Source organism: Lotus japonicus, chromosome 4 (assembly GCF_012489685.1).
Source record: "Lotus japonicus ecotype B-129 chromosome 4, LjGifu_v1.2".
Classification (NCBI taxonomy): Eukaryota; Viridiplantae; Streptophyta; class Magnoliopsida; order Fabales; family Fabaceae; genus Lotus; species Lotus japonicus.
The window spans coordinates 64,964,079-64,986,701 of NC_080044.1; the positions used below are offsets into that span (position 1 = coordinate 64,964,079).

A 22,623-nucleotide genomic window follows, 5' to 3' on the forward strand; every position below is an offset into this window, starting at 1 on the left:
CATAACTACGCAAAAACTTTTCAATTAAGCAGGGACCAATTAGACATATGTTCGCACTGGGGTTTCACTTCCTCCAAGAAATTGGTCATCTCAATGAGGATATACTATCGTGGAATTGTCATGGGTTTTGGAACTTACGGGCAGTGCGTGCTTTGCATCAACTCATCCACTCTAAAGCTCCTCATTTTTTTTGCTTCTGGAGCTGGCTTACTTTTTTCTCAGATGTTGACGCATCGGGGAGAGCATGTGACTTTTCTAATCTGTTTCCGGCAGTGTACTTGCTTTGGGAGATCTTGTGTTGGTGCTTTGTGCTTGTTCTGGAGGGAGTGATGTGGAGATTATCAATGTGTTGCTTAATCATATGGCTTCTCGGAGGAGCGTAATGAATCTTGGTCCTTTGAATTTGCTTTAGAGATTTTAATGATATTCTTTCTCTGGTTGACAAGCTGGGAGGGGACCTTAATAATGTTGGACACTTGCAGTTTATATCTCATATTTGCACTGATGATGGGGTTTTTGGTTATCGATTTACGTGGTCGAATAAGCAACGAGTTCTAGCTACAATAGAAGAGAGATTGGACTATGTGCTAGTTAATGACACCTGAGAGGTAGAAAAGAGATTGGAATATGTACTAGTTAACGACACTTGAGAAGTGTAGAGTTTGGCTTATAAAATTTTAGAGGTGAACATAACAATAAATATTTGGGACTTGATGTTGTTGGAACCACCATGTATGTGGTTGATACCAGCCCAGAGTCTTAGCCATATTGGAACTCAATGTTGTTGGACCAACTTGCATGTGGTTGACATTATAGTACGATGCATAATGATATTTTAGCTCGACATCGTTGGGATCTCAGTCATGGTGGTCGAAGTCAGGTTGGAGCTAAGGCATGATGATTTTAAGAACCATACGATTTCTTTGGTTTTAAGACATTTGAGAAAAATTGGTAGGACTAACAATTAAATATGTCAGAATTACACAATTAATTAGAAGGACAAATAAATTGAATTTAAAAAAAAATGGGAAAAATGGTTGTTGTCTATTAAGCAACATTTTAATACTATTTTCCAATATATGATAAATATATTCTATGTATAATAAATGTAAAAATCCCAAAATGCATGAGGAAATTAACAAAAAAATAAATTGCAGTTGAAAAGACGGTAGAATAATGGTTTTTTCTTATTATTTGGCTACCTGTGGCTGGCTAAGAGATTGATTTTCCTTGTACCGCTTTCGGGAATAGAATGGAATCCGGGATCAAAGTATCCAGAGTAGCTTGTCCATAAAAGCCCAGTTTAGCTGGCAAATGAAAAAGACGAGTTAGTGGAATGTCGATCATTGAGTTGGCGAAGATATTGGTTCTCAATTTAATAGTTCAATCATGATTGAACAAATAATACTTATATATATATATATTGACTACAAATGGAAGATAAAAGAAAAGAGCAACTAAGCTAAGACATCCTGGCAAAGCTGGGGCACCACACTAGTTGGCAACAGTTTCCAAACACATTAACTACAATTAGTTCTAGTTGCATATTTTCCTAGAGCATCCGCCGCCATATTGTGCTCCCATGGAATGTGATGCACCGAGATTTGTCAATCCTGATTAATCTTGTCCCAAACCTGCAGAATTACATCTATATGCCAGAAATGACAGACATCCTACACACCTGTTACCGCATCAACTAACTCGACACAATCGGAGAAGGAAACCACCTTGCGATAGCCCAACTCCCAAACATGTTGTGAGCCTTCATTGAGAGCCTGCAGCTCCGCCAAGAACGCTTCACCAACACAAAAGCCACCGTGAACCCAGACAACCATCTCCCATCTTCATCCCGCAGAATACCTCATCCACCAATTGTATTCCTCCCCAGCACCATGCTCCCATCCACACACATCTCCACGAACCCTGCTTCCCCAGAACTAGGCATACCCGTACTCCCCACAACACTATTCATTCTTCCCCATTGTTGAAACTCAACAACCGCCACCTGAATCCTTCGGAACACCACCTCTACCGTCCACGGAACCAGTTCGAAGATTACATTATTCCGCATAGTCCAATTTTCTTAATTTTTTTCATAATTTTAAAATATAACCCGTTAAAATTTATTCTTGCTAGTTCAAAACGGTTCTTACTTCTTCAATAGCACCAACCAGCCACTTGATTGATTTTCGATTCAATTAGTTGGTCTAGTTTGATTTTCAAAACTATGGCCAAAATAGCTCACCAATTAGCCCAATAAGCCAAATTTTCACTTATTTTTATGGTACATTTTTAAGTGGAGGTTTTTCAGCCCTAACCCACACAATTCACTCATTAAGTTCTTTAGGATATGGTTAGCCTCAAGATCAACCCACATTATCATTTTAATTTATATGGGGTTCTTAATTTTTTATTCAAAAATTAAGAAAATCCAATTCCTAAATTTTTGCCTAATCTGCATCCCTAAAAACCCGGACTTTCCGAATTTCGTAGAAATATCACATCAATATCACTTAAAACCCTTGTTATCGCCCATCATTTAGGTTTGAGCAGTTGTATAATTGCATCGATTGACCTCTTTGTGTCACGAGCTATCTTCCTCTTCATAACCATTGTCGCGACAAGCTCACGATTTGGACCCACCACCCATTGTCAACGTGTAGTCCCATCCTTGTCATTCCATCGCATCATCTCTTCAATCAGCTTCTCAACTTCATAACAAAGTAAGATTCATCCCTTGTTATCGCTCATCATTTAGTTTGAGCAGCTATATAATTGCATCGTTTGACCCCTTTGTGTGATCTAGCTCTCTCCTCTTCGGAGCCATTTTCGCGACAAGCTCATGATTTGGACCCACCACCAAACCTCGAAGCGACATTGTCAACGTGTAGTCCAATCCTTGTCAATTCATCTCATCATCTCTTCAATCAGCTTCTCAATTTCATAACATAGTAAGATTCATCCCTTGTTATTGATTTGTATAAATTAGGGTTTTTTTCATGTAAATTTTTTGTTGTTCATGATTTTTAAACTCCATTGCATTAACATACATCATGTTAGGGATAGAAAAAGTTTTACTTGTGATGTCTTGTGTTGTGTGAGTTTTAATTATTTTAGTGTTAGTATTTGAGCAGATAAAATGGTGTGATGTCCATAATTTGAACTTGGTATTGGACTATTGGTTATCGGTTTCCTTACAATGTAACTCTTTGTTTCCTGATTTCTTGTACACCAATTCGTTTTGGGAATCATCAATTGTGCAGAATTGTTGTACTTTCTTCATAAAACCACTCATGTTTTGGATTTTGAATTTAATGTTGATTTTCTTCTGTGTCTGACATTTCAATTTCCAAAAATGAGATTTATGTGTGGTTTAGTGTGTGCGCTTTATGACAGAAACCCAAGAGGATGTCACCATCTTAGTGAGGGTTTGTGAGGGTTTTCCCTCTCCTTAGTGAATGTTTCCCTCTTTATAGTGAGAGCTTCAAACACCTCCATCCTCCACCCTCCACCCTTCACACCACAACCACCCTCTGTCCCCCAGCCACCCTCCACCTTCTTCTTTCTTTCATTCCCCATTTCCTCTGGTCCCATCATATTTCCTTCTTCTGTCTCACCATTTTCTCTCATTTTCATCATTCATTTATGATGTTTCCTTTCTCTGTCATATGTTCTTCATCTACTGAATGTGTATGCATCTTTTTCTTATAAAAGGTGTGGCCCTAGATATAGTGGCACCGGTAAAGTCGGTTTGGCCAAAAAAGAAGTGAAGAAAATAAGTTAGAAATTTTGAATTTTCACTTTGGTGTCAGTAACTTGGATTGAAGAATTTGATGGTGTTTTGAGTCTGTTGGTTTAGTTGTTTTTCTTTGGTTAAGTTGTAATGTCACCATTATTGAGTGAGCATGCTTTGATTTATATTGATGTTATTGTGTAACATTGCCGAATCACTCTACTAGGTGTGTTATTTTCCTTCGGATATATGTGTGCTTTGGCTAGCCTATAGGCCTTAATCTAATAAATGCTGACAAAAATATTTGGGATGATGGTGCATTGAAAAACAGGATTTAGAGTTAAACACATACACTGAATGAAGCTAAATTGGTTCATATGAACCAATTGCTGTTATTGTCACATCTTTAGGAAAACGAATATCGGAATATGAAAAATCATTGAACTTCAATACATAATAAATGGCAGATATAGTTCCAAAAACAACAGCATACCAAAACAAACTAAGACCAACTTTTTGCAATGGTTTTTTTGTTTAGATAACACTTTCAAGCAATAACCTTGATCACAAAAGTAGAAGAAAGCACATACATACGAAATTATTGATACTTAGGATTTGACCACATTCTTTCCTTGAGAAGCTGCTCCAATGTTTTAAAACAGTGGCTTAAGTTGAAAATGTTACAATTCTTAATCATAAAAAGTGAAAACCTCCTAATGAGATCACAATCCCATCCAAACACCAGTGAATGTGAGAACCAGAGAGAGCATAAACCATAAGCAAAACATGTAAATATCATTCACACAAACATATTTCAATTTCCAAGCAGACAAAACCCCAAAACCATGACTTGAAAGCAATTAAAAATTTTAAAAACCTTTTCTAAAAACAGATACTGATGATATAAGCGCGGAGAGAGGAAAGTAAGGTAGAACCAACGAGAAACGCTAATATAACAATAATTATCCTCATTCACATATAAATAAAGGAGATAGGTTTACTCAAGGTTGCTAATTTGTCTGTCCTAATCACTAAGCTCGACTCAAGTTCATTCCCTGAAAACAATTTCCTACTGATATAATTCTCACTTTCTCTTCTTAGCTGGTGGCTGAGGAGTCTCCTCTTCTTCCTCTTCATCCTCATCATCGTCTTCATCCTCCCCGTCATCATCGTCTTCATCATCGGCTTCCTCATCGTCATCATCCTCCCCATCATCAGATCCTCCTGCACCATTAGCCTCAGGATCATCTTCAGGATCTGCTTCCTCACCTTCGTCACCTGAGTAGTCCTCTCCCTCATCATCATCATCATCGTCTGCATCATCATCTTCATCATCTCCGTCCTCATCATCCTCTGTTTCACTATCCTTGTTTGCTAGGTAAGCAGGTTTCCTCCCCAAAAGGTCTTCTAACGAAAACCTGACAACAATTTAACACACATCAGAATCATTAATATTTAATAACAACTGTACTACCTTCAAGTAAGGTACATAAGTTTATTCTTACCTTCCATCCTTTGAGTTCAACTTTGGTGGCACCAAATCAGTGATCATAGTCAGCAGATATCCAATCTAGTGGAAAATAAAAACAAGTAAATAATAGTCAACAGATTATAAATGCCAAGGATATTGTAGCTTATACTCATCAAATTGATCTTAAACCAACAAAACCCATGGCATACCAACAAGCGCAATTACTATAGAAGATTTTGGATCTATACATATTCAAGAAACAAACAGCAAAATAAAATCACAGCTTTAGTGTCAACAGATTCTCCCTGGTCTCAAATCCTGAAAAGGACTAATGTGCCATGTACACTGATGTATGTGAAAAACCACCACAATTAGTCAGGACTGGATCCAAGCCAACAATTAGTCAATTACTCAAACACAGAAAATAGGGGGAACAAGTAGGGCATTGTTCATCTGAACTGATGTATCCTTCATTTTTTTCAATTGTAGCATTATGAGAATTCCTCACCATGCAGCCACAACAAGTACAAACCCTAATACAAAACAAAGCATCTGAAACCATATCTAATTTACTCATGACAAACAGCAGAGATACAACAAGTACCAAAACACATCATCCGGCCACAACAATCCAGGGCAAAAGGGGGGCCTTAAACAGTGAATGGGGGAACAATCAGTCACATGAAACCCAATTGTAAACAATCCTAACAGTCAATGACACACAAAACATCATCCCTTGCTATGAGCCAACTAAAAACACAGTTCCAAGCAAACAAATCAGTGAAAAAACCCTACTTTCACAACAGCATACTAGGTTAACAGGCTAAACCACAGAGAAAAGGCAAGAATTTCAAATGGGCACATGATGAAAACACTAAACAAGATGAAAAGATGAGATTTTTGAAGAGAAAAATACCAGAGTGAGGGATTGAACGGCGGAGATGAGAGTGTCGGCGGCCACAGCATGGAGAAGAGAGGGCAACTCCTCCATGACGGTGAGGAAAGGAACCTGAGCCACCATCTCTGAGACCAATGCCATAGCCAAAAGAGTTTCCAACCAGCGGAGAGAAGAAGAGTCAATAGGTTTGGTCTGAATCTGAGAGAACACTACACTACTTAAGTAAACCCCTCACTCACTCACTCTCTCTCTCTCTAGTTCTCCACCGCTTTAGGGTTTTTGTGAACTAGTTTTATTTATTGGTGGAAGTAGCTAAACTATTTTCTATTTACAAAATGCCACTTGTCACTTTATCATCAATTTGAAATTTTGATTTTTGCACCCACAAAAAGTTGAAAATTTGATTTGTAGCACCTGGGTTTGGATCTTGTGTGCATGAGCTTTTGGGCCTCTCTTTTCATATTTACATTTGAATCTAAGGGTCTTCAATTTCATACCCCAAGCATCAAAATGACCAGCCTACCCAACATTTGAGAATCTCAAAACTACCCCTCCTTCATTTGACCACCACACCCCACTACCTTTCCCGCTTTCTTTCACTCTTACTCCCTCACTCACGAACCAACTCTCGACCTCTACATCTTCTTCTTCTTCTTCTTCTTCTTCTTCTTCATCATCAACCTTTGCATCTTCTTCTACTTCATCATTAGCAGGCGCATCATCAAGCACCTCGTCATCTTCTTTACCTTTTGATTTGAGGTAAGCTTCCCTTCCCCTCATCTTTGTATTTTTATTCGCTTCATCTTCTTCATTGGTCGACGAAGCTTCGTCATTCCAAGTTTTTAAATTCGAAGATGTGTTTAGAATTCCCAGATTTAGGTTAGATCCAGGGTTTATATCCCGGAACACAACTATTAACGTTTCGGGATTTAGAAACCGTAACATTACATAACGTGCTAGGATTTATAACCTAGAAGAATTTCATATGCTACAGTTCCGGCAATTAGAACCTGGAACACACCACTGTAGTTCTGAGATTTATAACCCAGAACATTTTGATCTTTCATGTGCTACAGTTCCGAGAATTAGAACCCGGAACACATGACTTTAGTTCCGGGATTTATAACCCGGAAGCATATGTTCTTTCATTTGTTATAGTTTCGGGAATTAGAACCCAGAACACACCATTTTGGTTCGGGGATTTATAACCTGGAACACATCCCTTTATTTTAAAACTTAGGTACTTGATTTAGAACCCGGAACACATCCCTTTATTTTAAAACTTAGGCTATGTTTGGATTGATGGAACATAATGGAGCGGAGCGGAATGAAATATAATGGAACGGAATGGAATAAAAATTTCATTCCATTGTTTGGATATTTTATGACGGAGCGGAACAAAGTTACTACTACATTGTTTGGATAATGGACGGAGCGGAATGGGTTATAATTTTTGTTATTCCTATATTACCCTTATTTTAAAATAAAAGACAAGCTGAAAAAGCAATTGAAAATTGGTAGCCAATATTCAATATCTTATGATCTGGTGTGTCTAACAACTGAAACATGAATGCTCCTATATTCCCATCGAGTATTGAAGACATTGAGCATACCAAGTACCAACAAGTTTCAAATTTACATTATGCAGAACTCAACATCTTTACAAACTATGACAATCCGGTGTCTGGCTTGGTTAAAGCCAGAGGAAAAACTTGAAATGGAAAAAGAGTTGTCCATGTGCCCAAGAAGATCTGCAGCATGTGTGGTTTTATTTAAATGAAAACTGGTTGGTTTGTACTTGCATTCGCATGATATTTTCGAAATTGACTGCTTTTCTTAGCTATGGCCTATGGATTTTGTACTCATTTTACAATTTTGGAGAAAATGAATGTTATTAATTTTAGATTTTACCCAAAAAAAATCGTGTATAGAAAGATTTCCTACAAAATATTTGATACAGGAAGAATCAAAAGATTCAATCTTCAATGACAAAAGCAAAGCAAAGGAGAAAGCCAGATTGTTACGTGATGGTAGAAAATTAGGACCACCAACTAGGAGAAGTTATGTATGAAGGTTACCATGGGTAGAATAGTATTTTCATAATTTAATTAAGTGATTAGTTTTTCTTTCCATTCCTTTCCATCCAATTTTGGGGGGAGCAAATATGAAGGAAAGCAATGGAGCATGATGGATCTTGGACCACTACTTACGATCTTGGACCACTACTTACCACTCCCCTCCATCATATTTTAAATAAAACAAACAATGGATCACTCCCTCCTTCCTCACCACTCCACTCCACTCCATCCCCCTCCCCCAATCCAAACAAAGCCTTAGGTTCCTGGACTTATAACCCCGAACACACCTCATTTAGTTTCAATTAGGTTAGGTTTCAGATTCTAAATCCCAAAACCTAATTCCAACTAATTTTAAATTTAGGTTACAGGTTATAAATCTCGAAACCTAATTATGCATACCTTAGAATTTTTTTCAGTTGATGCAAATTATGAAAAATGTTGCTTAATTTGGTTTGTTTATAGATAGATGACTCACACACATGGAGGTGGACGGGGCCAGGAGGAAGGGGGTTGCATCCCTGGACGTGATCGTGGTCAGGGACCGCTTATGCCACAAAGAACAACGTACCGTAAGCTCCGACAAGCTAGGAAGGCCTCAGCTCCACAACCACTTATTCAAGAGCCTGCTCATGAAGAGCAGGATCCTGTGACACCAGCAGCAGCTCAGCAAGAGCATGTGGCACCTCAGGAGGAGCATATGCAACCAGCAGCTCAACAACAACCTCTTGTTCTTCAACGGGACCCTCCGTTTCCTGGATGTCGTAAGGATCTTTCATTGCTTACATCACGCCGCGTGGTACCATTTTTGTATCACGCCTTGCTACGGACCCGCCCGGTATGTATTGGATGGTTGTTTCATGTTTGGAAATTTTATTTATGATTTTCGCTATTTTGTTTAATGTATGTTGATGTTTGAACATGTTTTAAAGTTTACATTTTATGTTTGGTGATGAAGATGATGATTTGAATGATGTTAATTTTGATGATGATGATTTTGTTGATGCTGATGATTACAATGTGTTGGTATGTGTTGATTTTAACCATGTTAAATTTTTCTATTTAATACCAGGTTATAATTTTTTGAATGAAAAAATATTTAGGTTCATACATTCCGAGATTTAAACACCAGGAACTTTAAATGTATTCCAGGATTTCATTACTCTGTAACACAAATGAATTGAATTATGGGAAAACAAATCACATAACCTATTTTTCTTTATGTCTTCTGGGAGTTAAATCCTGGAACGTTAAATACATGAAATGTATTTCGGAATTTAAAACCTCAGAAGCATACACATGTATTAGTGTACCAGGTTTTAAATCTCATAATATTACTAACAAAACTGAAACTAATTTCCATTGAATCAAGAAATGAAGAAGAAGAATACAGAAGGATAATGCTTCAGTGGTTTTCAGAATGGAAGATGCTAGGTTATATAACAAGATAACCTTCTAACAGAAAACACAACTAACTAACTTCTAATTAAAGACAAGGACTCTAACTAATACTAATTACAAACTAGTCCTTGATCTATTACATATCTATTAGCCCCCCTCAAACTGGGAGGTGAATGTCTTTCATGCCCAGTTTGGAAATACAAGTCTTGAAAGGTGCAGGAGTCAAAGGTTTTGTGAATACATCAGCAGTTTGTAGAGTAGTAGAGATAGGCAAGAGATGAACTAATCCTTGTTGAAGCTTTTCTCTGACTATATGACAGTCAAGTTCAATATGTTTGGTCCTCTCATGATAGCTGGGATTGTGTGCAATGTGCATAGCACTTTGATTATCACAGAACATGGAAGTAGGAGCTAGCTGTGGCTGATTCAGATCTTGAAGAAGGTAGTGTAGCCATTGAATTTCACAAACTGTTGTTGCCATGGCCCTGTACTCAGATTCACAAGAAGATCTAGATGCAGTGCTTTGTTTCTTAGACCTCCAAGAAATCAGAGAATCACCTAAGAATAAGCAATAGCCAGTAATAGATTTCCTAGTATCAATACAACCTGCCCAATCAGAATCACTGAAGGCAGTTAGAGTTGTAGAAGATGAAGCAGGATAGAACAAGCCTGATCCAGGAGATCCTTTGAGATACTTGAGAACCCTGTGAGCTGCTTGTTCATGAATGTCAGTAGGAGCAGAAAGAAACTGACTGAGCTTATTCACTGCAAACGTGATGTCAGGTCTTGTAGTATTAAGATATAAAAGTATGCCCACTAGTCTTCTATAAGACCCTATATCAGTAAGAGGAGTGCCAATGTTTGTTCCTAGTTTCTGTGAGTTGTCCATGGGAGTAGAAACAGGTTTGGAAGCCAAATGTCCTGAATCTGAAATCAGTTGAAGAGCATACTTTCTCTGATTGAGAACAATGCCTGATGTGGACCGTGCAATTTCAAGACCTAAAAAATACTTGGCCTCACCCAAGTCTTTGATCCTGAACTGGTCATGAAGTGAAGATTTGACAAGTTGAATCTCATGCATATCATTTCCAGCCAGAAGAACATCATCAACATATAGAAGCAAAGCAGTAAAAGAACCTGAGGATGCTTTAATATAGAGGGTGTGATCAGCATTACTTTGCTTGTACCCTAGTTTCTTGAGAGAAGCACTAAGTGTGTTGAACCATTGTCTGCTGGCCTGCTTTAAGCCATACAAGGATTTCTGAAGAAGACAGACTTGGTTAGCTTTGTTACAAACTAGTCCTTGAGGAATTGTCATATAGATCTGCTCATCAAGGGATGCATGTAGGAATGCATTGTCTACATCTAATTGGTGGAGATGCCATTGCTGAGATGCACACAAAGCTAAAATCACCCTTAAAGTTGTCATTTTTGCAACAGGGGAAAATGTGTCTTGGAAGTCCACTCCTTCAACTTGAGTGTAACCCTTTACCACCAAACGAGCCTTATACCTCTCAATGGACCCATCTTGCTTGTATTTGACCTTATACACCCATTTGCAGCCAATAGGTTTAGAGTCAGGAGGTTTATCCACCAAAATCCATGTTTGATTTCTCTCCAAGGCTTCAATCTCTTGATCCATAGCCTTTCTCCAGCACTCATGTTTCACTGCCTCCGAAAATCTTGTTGGTTCCAAGCTTGAGCTAATGTTCATTACAAAAGATTGATACTTGGGATTAAGATGATCATAAGACAACACTTTGGATAAAGGATAGTTGATACATGTGCTTGAAGAAGTAATTGGCACACTATCAGAAGACAAGAGAGTACAATGGTAATCTTGAAGGTAAGATGGTGGTTTCCTTATTCTTTGTGATGTTCGTGGAGCAATAACCTGATTTTGGTTATTAACTGGTGGTTCCTGAGCTTGTACAGTAGCTGGAACAGGTATGTCATCATCAAAGATAGGAGGAAGGGTAGTAGGTAAAGCTTGTGTTGGAGTTAAGTCACTATCAAGAGGTTTGAAGGGGTAAATGTGTTCATGAAAAGTCACATTTCTAGAAATGGAAATGACTCTACTTTTGAGGTCATAGGTAACAAAACCTTTAGTGCCAGGTTTAAAACCAAGGAAAATGCACTTAGTAGCCCGAGGATCAAATTTTTTCCTGTGACTGGTAAGTGTTGAGACAAAACACAAAGTGCCAAAAATTTTGAGATTAGTGAGGTCAGGGACTGTATTGTAAAGGATTTGAAATGGACATTTATTGTCTAGCACTGGTGTAGGTAGGCGATTTATGAGATAGACAGCATGTGCTACAGCATAGGACCAAAAAGTAACTGGTAAATGAGCTTGAAAAAGCAAGGCTCTAGCTACACTAATGACATGTTGATGTTTCCTTTCAACTATGGCATTTTGCTGGGGGGTTTCAACACAAGTGGTGTGATGAATGATGCCCTCAGAAGAATAGAAAAGAGGCATGAGAAATTCCTGGCCATTATCACTCCTTAAGGTTTTTACTGAAGTGCCAAACTGATTTTTAACAAAAGCACAAAAAGTCTTAATGAGAGGTCTCACTTCAACTTTGGATTTCATGAAATAAATCCATGTGTGTCTTGAAAAATCATCAACCACAGTAAGAAAATAAGAAAAGCCAGACAAAGACACAGTTGCAACAGGGCCCCAAATATCAAAATGCACAAGCTGAAACAGAAAACTTGACTTGCTAGTGCTTAAAGGAAATTGAAGCTTCTTTTGCTTAGCAATTGGACAAATGTCACAAGAATGTGTTTTATTACAATGAACATATGGAAAAAGGTCCTTAATGGACTGATCCTTTACACAAGAAGGATGTCCTAGTCTATAGTGCCATAGGTTTGAATTATTAGACACTGAACTATTTACAAGGCTATTCACAAAGCTATTTACATGAGATTTATGGATAGAGTTGGAAGACTTGACCGAAGCAAGGTAGGCATCAATGATGGGAGCACTGGCTTGATTTCTGAAGATGTACAACCCTCTAATTGCCTTAGCTGTGCCAATCATCTTCCAAGCATTGGAATCCTGTATCAAACAATCATCATTTTCCAAAGTCAGCTTAAACTTCATGCATTTAACCAATGTGTAAACTGATATCAAATTATAGGTAAAATCTGGCAAATACAACACATTAGTGAGCACTAAAGTATCTGAGACTCTAATTGTGCCCTTGATTGTTGCAATGCATATAGTGCCATTGGGAAGAGACACCCTGACAGGAGAAATCTTCTTGTAAGTGATGAAACAAGCAAGATTAGTGCAAATATGATCTGTGGCTCCAGTGTCCACAACCCAAATTAAAAATTTACCATTCTTGGTGGTGATGGCAATCTTGGAACAAGCATTCACACTAGCTGTTTGGGAATCCTGAGAAGGCAAGAGAGCTAGCAAAGTGTTGTACTGATCTTGTGTGAACCCAAATTTGCAAGGTTGATCTTGAGGATCTGCAGCTTGATCGTCCTCATTGACATGGACACAATTAGCAGATTTAGGAGGATACTTCCTGGACTTGTACCCTGGAGGAAACCCATGCTTTCTGTAGCATTCCTCAATGGTATGACCCATCTTCCCACAATGTGTGCACTTCTTAGAGTTGTACCTTCCATAATTGCCAGCAGATCCAGAATTACTAGAAGAATTAGGCTTGCTCATGGTAGTTTCCTTAGAAGCCATCATGGCATTAGCACCTGCAACATTCTCTGTAACAAATTGCCTTTCCTGCTGAGCTATCATGGCAAAAAAGCGATTGACATTCGGAAGGGAATCAAGAAGCATCAACTGAGAACGAACACCAGAATATTGATCGTTTAGACCACGCAAGAATCGAACAACCTGATTTTTATTGCGCTCTTCACCAATCTTCCTAAGAGCTCCACAAGAACATGATGGATTGCAAGTACATACCGGAAGAGGATTGAGGATGTCCAATTCATCCCAGAGTGTCTTCATCGAGGTGTAGAATTTCGAAATTGAGCTATCCCCTTGACGTAATCCAAAGATTTCTTCTTGGATCTCAGAAATTCGAAACAAATCTGCTTGAGAAAACCTCTCGCGCAATTCATTCCATACATCGGTAGCTTTGTCACGCCAGAGAACAGATTGTGCAATTTCAGGGGAAATGGATTTGATGATCCAAGATAAGACCATCATGTTACCTCGTTGCCAGAATGGATAGATTGGGTGATTCAGAGGAGGCTCCACGATCGAACCATCAATGAACCCTAGCTTGTTCTTCGTCATGAGGCTCATCCTCATAGCGCGCGCCCAGTTGTGGTAATTTCCTTCCGATAGCGGTGGCGATACAAGAACCGTCGACGGGCTCTCATTCGGATGAATGTAGAACGCATGTGACACGGTTTGAGCATCCTGCACGGTGAAAGGATATGGAGGAACTGCATCGGCGGGCATGGCTATGAAACAGAGCAAATCGCGAAGACAAGAAGCTCGATCTGGAAATCCAGAGAGAAGATGAAAAGAATCGATGCACAGAGAAGAATCGATTCACAGAGAAGAATCAAGAATCACGTGTGTGCGGAGAAACGTGAAATCATCTGATACCATAACAAAACTGAAACTAATTTCCATTGAATCAAGAAATGAAGAAGAAGAATACAGAAGGATAATGCTTCAGTGGTTTTCAGAATGGAAGATGCTAGGTTATATAACAAGATAACCTTCTAACAGAAAACACAACTAACTAACTTCTAATTAAAGACAAGGACTCTAACTAATACTAATTACAAACTAGTCCTTGATCTATTACATATCTATTAATTACTCCTAAAGTGTTCTAAGAATACAAATCTTGGAATGCAATTTCAACAAGGATATTATAGACATTTACAATATTAAAGTGGGGTGTGGAATCTGGTGAGTGGAAGTGCCAAATTAAACACTCGTGAATCAAGATAGACTTACACATAGGGATGTCAATAGATTAAGACTAGGGGTGTTCGCGGTTCGGTTTGAACCGATTTTAGGTGAAACCAAAAATCAACCCAATCAAAATTCCTTGGTTCGGTTTTGATCGATTGTTAGCAAAAAGAAATTCCAAAACCAAACCAAACCTAACCGATGATGAACGGTTTGGATCGGTTCGATTCATCGGTTTCACAACTTTTTTTGTCAATATCAATTCCACAACTTTAAATATATAGCAACCACATATGATTCACAACTTAACAATACATACAAGGTCAAATCAATAACTCAATCATAGCTTAATCTATAATGCATAATCAACAACTTAAATACTTAACAATGTAGAAATGATTAAATTAGTGTTTAATATTAGTGTCATTACAAATTAATAATAGAAAACAAAAACATAATAAGTCTAAAAAACATAAAATTCTAACATAAACAATATTTCTTCATAACATTTCTTTAATAAATAAATACACACACATATATATATATATATATATATATTTTAAAATATTTTATAAATAAATATATATCATTTGTTCGGTTCATTGGTTTTTAATTTTTCAAACCGCGAACCGAACCAAGTTTCATTGATTTTTATCGGTTTTGAACCGAATAACGAAAAAACCAATCCAATTGCTTTGGTTCGGTTCGTCGGTTTCATTTGATCGATCCAATCCGATAAAACCCCCTAATTATGACACTCCTGTAAATAAGGGAGTTTGTCATTGTTTATTTTGTGATATAATCACCTTATTTTTAAAAAATATTATCCATTCAAAAAAAAATCACTTATGTTTTATTTTTAAGTTGTTTGTGTGTGCTTTTGATAAAAATAAAAGTAAAACAAAAATTTGATTATTTCTTTAAGCTATTTCTGGTTTTTTTTTGAAATAATCAATTATTTTTTTGTTTATTTTTAAGTCAAAAGAAATATTTATATTTGTACACAAACATAAATCAACTTCGGCTTTTCAAAAATTCGCTTATAATAAAATCATATTTTTATTCAATTTCAAAATCACTTATTTTTAAGTAGAAACAAAAGGGCACAAAATCTAACTTACTTAAAAATTTAAAAGTCTTAATTGTTACCACCGGTATACTCTTTTTTTCAGGTCCAACTTAGTTTTTTTGAAAGTTTTGTTTGATCTGATATCTTATTTAAGTACACGTTTCATAATTAGAACTTTAAGGGCGTCATCTAGGGTGGTTCTTTCATAGAAGGGACCACCAATGGTCTCAGGGTCTAGTTAGTAATTTCTCATTTCACTTTCATGATCTCATTGTCTGTTGGTGATTTTAGAATCATCAATGTATTTTAGTAGTAATGTGATCTACTATAGGCTGATGCAATTACGCGTTAGGCTCGGAATCGAGTCAGGTTAGTGCGGAGTGCACGCTCGGTGAGCCAAGAAACAGATTGATTGTCAAGTATTATCCCAACAAAGATTTCGTGAACCCAGGCAATTATAGGGTCGAAATAATTTGTTCGGAAAGTGGACGCTCACGATTCTTGACTTTATCCAGGATTATCACAACCAGTTTTCTAACATTGTCCAGCAGAGAAAAATAAAAAATCCAAAAGTGGGAGAAATTCTTCAAACTATAAAATAAACTGTCAAATAGATTTTGCTATTACTCATTACAAATAATCTTCAATTCATATATATATTGTTCAACAGGCCAATGGTCATGTTACCAAAACCAGCTGATAAGGGTGATGCAACGGATTGATAGTATTACTATCATGTTAATGTGTTAGCTATTCGTTGATTTTACTAATCTCCCACTCTTTGAACTTTGGTGCTTCCCATAAATTTATGTTGCTCACTTTCTTTCTGCATGCTCATTGTATGCAAAAAATGTCACATGCCAAGAAGATTGACCCGAAGAGATTTCGTGCAAAGTTCATCCCAGGAATGGTATAGTAAATATTGTTTGCTCATGTGTAAGTTAATTATATACTTTACATATGCATTGTGCTTCAAATTATACGTTGTTTCAGGAATACATTCCCATCAATGAAAAGTTCTATGATTCCAACAAGGATGACCTGCTTAACTTCAAGAAGCTGTGGCTATATGATCCAGTTGATAATGTGTCTCTGCTCAGTATTAACTTTGTTGATGAGAAGCCAGTATTCAAAGATGATCTTAAGTATTTTGTTGATTTATATCAACTTCAGTCTAAATGTTGGATTCACTTTGAGTACAAGAGTGATGACCGTTTCGACATTTTTATTTTGGGTCGCGATTTAAAAGAGATTCATTATCCTCCTCCTATGGGGCGCAAAATCGTTTTTCCTCCTATCTCCCCAAGTGTTCCTCCTACAAGGCCAAATGTAGCTATGGATGTGGACTCTGATTCAGACTCTGATACTGAATTGGTGTTTCGTGATCCGACTAGGGGTAACTGTCTTTTGTCTAAATTTATTTTTTGGTATTGCATTGTGTCAATATGTGGCTTCTAAGCTGTGATTCTATATTGGTTTGGAAAAAAAGACTATTCCTGCAGATACTACGACTCAGACTGAGTTAACGCTGATTGATAGCAATGGCAAGAGGTTTGAATGTTTTATTGCCCGTGGGTGGAGTAAAAATCCTCCAAAAAAGTTTCTTGGAGATGGATGGGACCGGTTTCGCAATTTCCAGCAGCTGCGTGATGGAGATGTTTGCGTTTTAAGCATGGAGAAAATCCAATGTAATGTTTTGTTGAGATTCGTCGTGCTCGTGCATAAGAATTTGTACACTATCTTTTTATCATTACCAGATTGTTGAGGGAATGTGGTTATAATTTATTTTGAAAGACTATGCGTTGGCTGCTTTTAGTGGTCAAAGACACTTCGTTTGTTCGTTTGTACTCCCTCTGTTTCTTATGATAAATAATTCTGATTCTCATACACTAATTGCAGGAAGAATCAAGTCATTTTCACACTTTGGGGAGGTCATGCTGATACTATACTCAAATATCTTAGGCTTGTCCTTAGGCTAGTGTGGTTTTATCCTTAGCCTTGTAGGCCAGTTGAGAGCTTGGTTGTTACTAGTCTGTGTTCTGGTCACAGACCTAGAGTGGGTCATGACAAAATATAAAAAGTTGGTTTGATTTACATATGGAAAGCCTATCGTTCTCTCGCAAACTTACTGAGTGTATGTTTGGAAACTCAAAGATAAATTGCGGGGAAACCAAAGTCATGGTAAAAAGAAGCTACCATTAGTTGCTTTTTGGTTACTCGAATCATTTCTGGCTATCTCATAATGAAAACCAAACATACTATTAGTACTCATCTGAAGAAAAAAAAATACCTATCATGCACATTCGTGATACTGATAAAATGGTGACGCTGAAGGGTAACTTGATGCAAAACTGCTGCTATATTTAATTGACAATTGACAATACAACAACTAAACTTAACCAGCACAAGCAAGGTTGGGGCCATAGCTCTACTATGATCACTGACTTAAGTATAAGTGACAGGCAAACGAATTGCAAAAATGAGTTCTAACCTACCAAGCAGTAGTTGAGTACATTCAATATCAAATAGTGGAAACAGACAAGCAACACCATGCCCTTGAAGAATCATTACATTTTTACTCGCAGATCAATAGTGTTGAAATGTACTTTTAACAGCTTAGTCTATGATTCAAGCACTGCATGTTATCCACAACAGTTCAAGGGATAATTATGTTCATAAATTTCCTCTTTGCAAATGCCAGCCACCATTTATTTGGAGTGCCATTAGGTCTGTATGCAACGTTCAGTAACCTCCCACTTGTTTCTTCCCTTATCTGCTTCAAATAATTTCTGAACAATTCTGCATTTATTTAAATCACAAAGCTTGAAATATAAGAATAGATATAGCCTGTAAAAAATTTGACCCAATTGCAACTTTGCATCAACAAGTGAACACAAATATGTAAGTTCACTGTGAGCCAGCATATACAAATCTCTATCTCAATATGTTGCAATATTGTAATGATTTATATGAAAAGCAAGAGCAGTTACGCAGAGAGGCATTCATCACAATCATAGTTAGTGGAAAATCAAATGTTACAACATCTGGTTAAGTCAATGAAAGATCATCAGCTCTTTGAAAAAATAAGTAAAAGTTGCTAGCTTGAGTCAATTACAAATATATGTGGGGAAATAAGAAAACAACATATATTGACATAACTGGTATAAATAAAGGCTGAAAATTCTTTATGGAAGCATGAAGTAATAGAATTGAAGTGTTCATTCTCATGAGTCATGATTTTTCAGATTCAGGTTCCTTGCAGTTTCAAAGTGAAAAAACTGCACATGCTGCAGTTGCAATGCCAACCATTAAAACTCATTAAATTTGATTTGAATATAAATATATCTTTATAACTAACTCAAAGGTTGGGATTTAAGCAGTTTTTTTCAGATCTATAGAGAATCATAATCCTGAGTTTTCACTCATCAAGGAAGTACATATTATACTCTATCTTAGAAAGTAATTCTCTTCCATTTTTTCTTTAAGTTCACTCCAAGCATGCACCTTAGTGCAAAATTTGGTTTACAGCATCCAGATTATAGTTTCTAGTAGCGTGTTAGAAAATATTACGTATGGTGGTAGAATTGCATCTGCCAAAAGCTATTGCAAGTAGCAATAAGACCATTTATGTGATTGTGAAGAGAGAAAATGCATAGCTAAACATGCAATGAGAAAGGTTGGGGTTAATAAATTGAAGCTTTATGAATGAGAGTTGTCCTAACTCTAGGTCTCTGATGACCACTGCCAATGCATGCATTTGTTATTCACTCCATTCCCAGTTCACATTTTCTTGAGTTATCTTATGAAATACCAACCTAGCTTCATGCCTAGTGTTATGCCCATATCCTTACTTTCAGAAAACTAATGATACTAGGAAGATACTTTGTGTCTATTTTCCAAAACCTTGACCTGCTTGGGTCAGTACCCTGCCTGTAGACAACCAAGCAGTGATACAATTTTTTGTCTTTCAAACAACTCCACAGAGGCATAGACACACTCAGCTTGGTCAATTGATTTTGAAGTGAAGTGAACTAATGCAGCAAATGTGAGCAAGAAATAGAATGCAATAAATATAGCACAGATTTCTGAAGGCCGTCACCAACTAAATAACTCCTCAGACAATCAAAATTACTTATTAACATGTTGATGACATATATTTATCATATCATATGATTAAAGTATTAAACTAACTCATTTTGATTAACTTTTATGACTCTTTGAATCAATTCTCACTTATAGAAACTCTCTTAGAGCATGTTTTGATGAGCTTCTCTTATCTTAGCATCGATTCTAAAACCCAAAAGCTACTCACATGGCACATAAGCTACGCCCCGAAATTGATTTAGGCTTTAGAAATCAATTATAGAAGTATAAAGTGATCAAGTATGGTTTCACAACGCGTAATCAAACAAACACTAAGCATATGCATCTGCTACACATAAGACGATAAAAAAAGCACCAAGCTAAAGCAAAAGTGATCACAGTATTTCACCTGCTTCCTTATGAGATTGAGGAAGTGGGAAAAGCCCCGGAAAAGGAAAACCAGATTCTCCAGGAACAGGAACTTTTTCAAGACCCAAGTTGATGATTGCCTTGGTTCCTTCAGCCAAAGTTCTGCGACCTTCAAGCCTCTTGAGAGCAACATTGATGTAAAAAGTCAAGTATATGAGAAGCTTATCAGCAGGGCTCTTGATATCAAAGTTTCTGAAGAACACATTGGCTCTGAAGAATGTGATAGCTTCATCCACAATATCAGTTCTATCTGCAACACCAACACACATCACAGTAAATCTCAGATTCTGAAAACACAGAACAAAAACATCAACAACAACCATTTTCAGCTGGGAATTGAAACCTTGATCTGAAACTGGAGCAGGACCCTTGATATGGCTCTTGAGAGGAAGAAGAGGGCACCCACAAGCTTTGTTCACTCCATCTTCATCCACAAAGCTAGAGTGATAAACCTTCCAACAACAACAACATCAACAACAACCATTTTCAGTTGGGTATTGAAATTTCGACAAAATTATGAATTTAGAATGACTATGAGTTGAATTGTCGTACCATGTCTCTTGTGGCGATTGATGATAACAAGGTTTCTTCGGAAGAATCGAATTGGCAATTCCCAAATGTTTTCTGGAAACGTGAAAAATCGATTCACGCAGAGGAATGTGTGCTTGTTAAGAATGACTATGTAGTTTATAGGAAATGGATTGAAAGATACAATGAATTGTGGAAATTGAAGTGAAATGGTGAATTCATTGAGATACCAAAGTTGTTTGAAGAAGAAAATGAAATCAAGATTAACTACTAGTAACTTAAGGAAAAAGGATCTGAGATTAATTATTTTCAGTACCAACAATTTCTCTATTGGACTCTTTAAACATTTAATTTAGTTCATGGTTCGATTCTAGGCGTTACGTATGAAAAACGATTTGTTGGAAGAGAACGTGATCTAAATGTCTCAAGAGATTAGTCTCATAGTAGACAATTGTGCGTAACTTCGGGGATAAAAATACATTCTTATTATCACTTAACATATAAGGGAAGAGAAGCTTGAAAGTTATAATTGGGCCCACCTACAACAAAAGCCCAAATTCATTCAGCCCATATGAAATCTTTTTTGCCGTAAGCAATGCAATGGATGGCTGATGCGTTTCTGTTGACGGCCAAGCCGGCAAGGCTTGAGAAGCGACATACATAGTTTCTTTATCAAATTTTCACTTTATTTGAAGCAGATCAGACTTTAGGTTGAGCTTTGGAGCCACCGCCACCGTTCCGCCGCCATCTCCTCTCTGTGGTTGGGTGAGGGTTTGTATGTCCTATGGTTCTTGGGCTCAGCTAAGTGGTTCGGGCCTTGGTTCTCTTGGTATTTTACAAGCAGTTTTATTAATCTCTTAGGTAGCGTTTGACCCAACTTTTTTTTAACTTAAAAGTTACTTTAAAACTAAAGATAAAAATAAGAGCTTTAAATATAAGGTTCAAGTTGTTTGGTAGTTTTCATATTTTTCCATCTTAATTCACACGTACTCATCTAAACATTTTGTACACTTAGCTTGCGCTTTTATATACATGATCAAACCTTCACAAACCTTCACGAAACTTTTGCCCACAAGTATTATACAAATCAAACACAATGGCCAAAGCACATCCAAAGGAAGCAATTTTGCAATTTAAATTTTTTTTTTTCATCCACTCAAGTGACTCAACCCATCTTTCCTGACATGGTCATTTCGGTGTTGAAAACACCAAAACTAACCGTTCCATAACACTTTGAAATTGATTTCGTCAACAATATCAATAAAAATCAAAATAGAAACAAAAATTTGTGAAGAAGGAAAGGGTCTTGATCCTGTCAATTTTTTTTTTTAAAAATACCATGTCTTGGCCTGTGACCACCATGACAGAGTTCATTCCTCCTTTTCAACCCATCACTTCCAAGTTTCATCCTTCTTTCTATTCGACCAGTTAGCGGATGCCCTCTATCAGCATGTAATGGTGAAGAATGAAGTTTGATGATCAGCGACTTAGCGATCCACACAATAGATGCGCAAAATAAAATTTAGCCTTTTCAAAAAAGCTCCTATTGATAGCCTTGACTTATAAGTTACTTTTCTTCATTTTCTTTGTAAAATTTAAGGAGCTTATTTTTTAAGGAGCTTATGTTAAAATCTGTTTGGCCCACATTTATCTTAAAAGTGACTTTTAAGTCAAAAATAAGCTGGGCCAAACACTACCTTAGTCTCTAACTTTGGGTTAGGAGTAGAAAGGAGTCATGGACTCAAGTGTAAGAAATTGACTTGTAATTATGTGGGCTTTACCCAGCCATTGTACTACCTTCTTGGGTTATGGGTCTGACCCATGTTATCAATGAATGAATTGTTCACCTTTAAAAAAAAAAAAAGGCGACAATATCCCCCGACTAATCAGACCTCTGCTAGGGCAAAACATACTCAGCGTCGTCTCCCCCCCCCCCTTTGGGGGTCTCCTCCCCCATTGCGGGGTTTCTCCTCCTTTGGGGAGGTTTTTTCTGCTTTGGTAGTAGGTTTTCTTCCCACTTCAGG

At 37.2% G+C, this 22,623-nt stretch overlaps 3 protein-coding genes across 4 annotated transcripts; 1 reads left to right on the plus strand and 2 right to left on the minus strand.

Annotated features, from left to right (window-relative positions):
* The first annotated feature begins 1,045 nt into the window (after window positions 1-1,045).
* Window positions 1,046-17,671, plus strand: LOC130710351 (uncharacterized). 2 transcript variants are annotated; one of them, XM_057559572.1, is made up of 6 exons: window positions 1,046-2,723; window positions 2,807-2,951; window positions 8,647-9,015; window positions 16,428-16,469; window positions 16,553-16,955; window positions 17,049-17,671. In XM_057559572.1, exons 3-6 carry the CDS (start codon window positions 8,647-8,649, stop codon window positions 17,078-17,080), a joined length of 846 nt encoding a protein of 281 aa, XP_057415555.1. In that variant the 5' UTR covers window positions 1,046-2,723; window positions 2,807-2,951; the 3' UTR covers window positions 17,081-17,671. The 2 variants fall into 2 exon arrangements, with proteins under 2 accessions (XP_057415555.1, XP_057415554.1); XM_057559571.1 differs by having other exon boundaries at window positions 1,048-2,723; window positions 8,643-9,015; window positions 17,049-17,670.
* LOC130710353 (phosphopantothenoylcysteine decarboxylase subunit VHS3-like) lies at window positions 4,663-6,371 on the minus strand. Its single transcript, XM_057559574.1, has 3 exons — window positions 6,121-6,371; window positions 5,239-5,303; window positions 4,663-5,151 (listed from the first exon to the last, which is right to left on the minus strand). The coding sequence occupies exons 1-3, from the start codon at window positions 6,241-6,243 to the stop codon at window positions 4,818-4,820; spliced, it is 522 nt and encodes a 173-aa protein (XP_057415557.1). The 5' UTR covers window positions 6,244-6,371; the 3' UTR covers window positions 4,663-4,817.
* Window positions 17,672-17,899: 228 nt separating the features above from the next.
* LOC130710352 (actin-related protein 2/3 complex subunit 3) lies at window positions 17,900-20,883 on the minus strand. Its single transcript, XM_057559573.1, has 4 exons — window positions 20,624-20,883; window positions 20,415-20,523; window positions 20,052-20,321; window positions 17,900-18,358 (listed from the first exon to the last, which is right to left on the minus strand). The coding sequence occupies exons 1-4, from the start codon at window positions 20,624-20,626 to the stop codon at window positions 18,216-18,218; spliced, it is 525 nt and encodes a 174-aa protein (XP_057415556.1). The 5' UTR covers window positions 20,627-20,883; the 3' UTR covers window positions 17,900-18,215.
* Window positions 20,884-22,623: the final 1,740 nt, after the last annotated feature.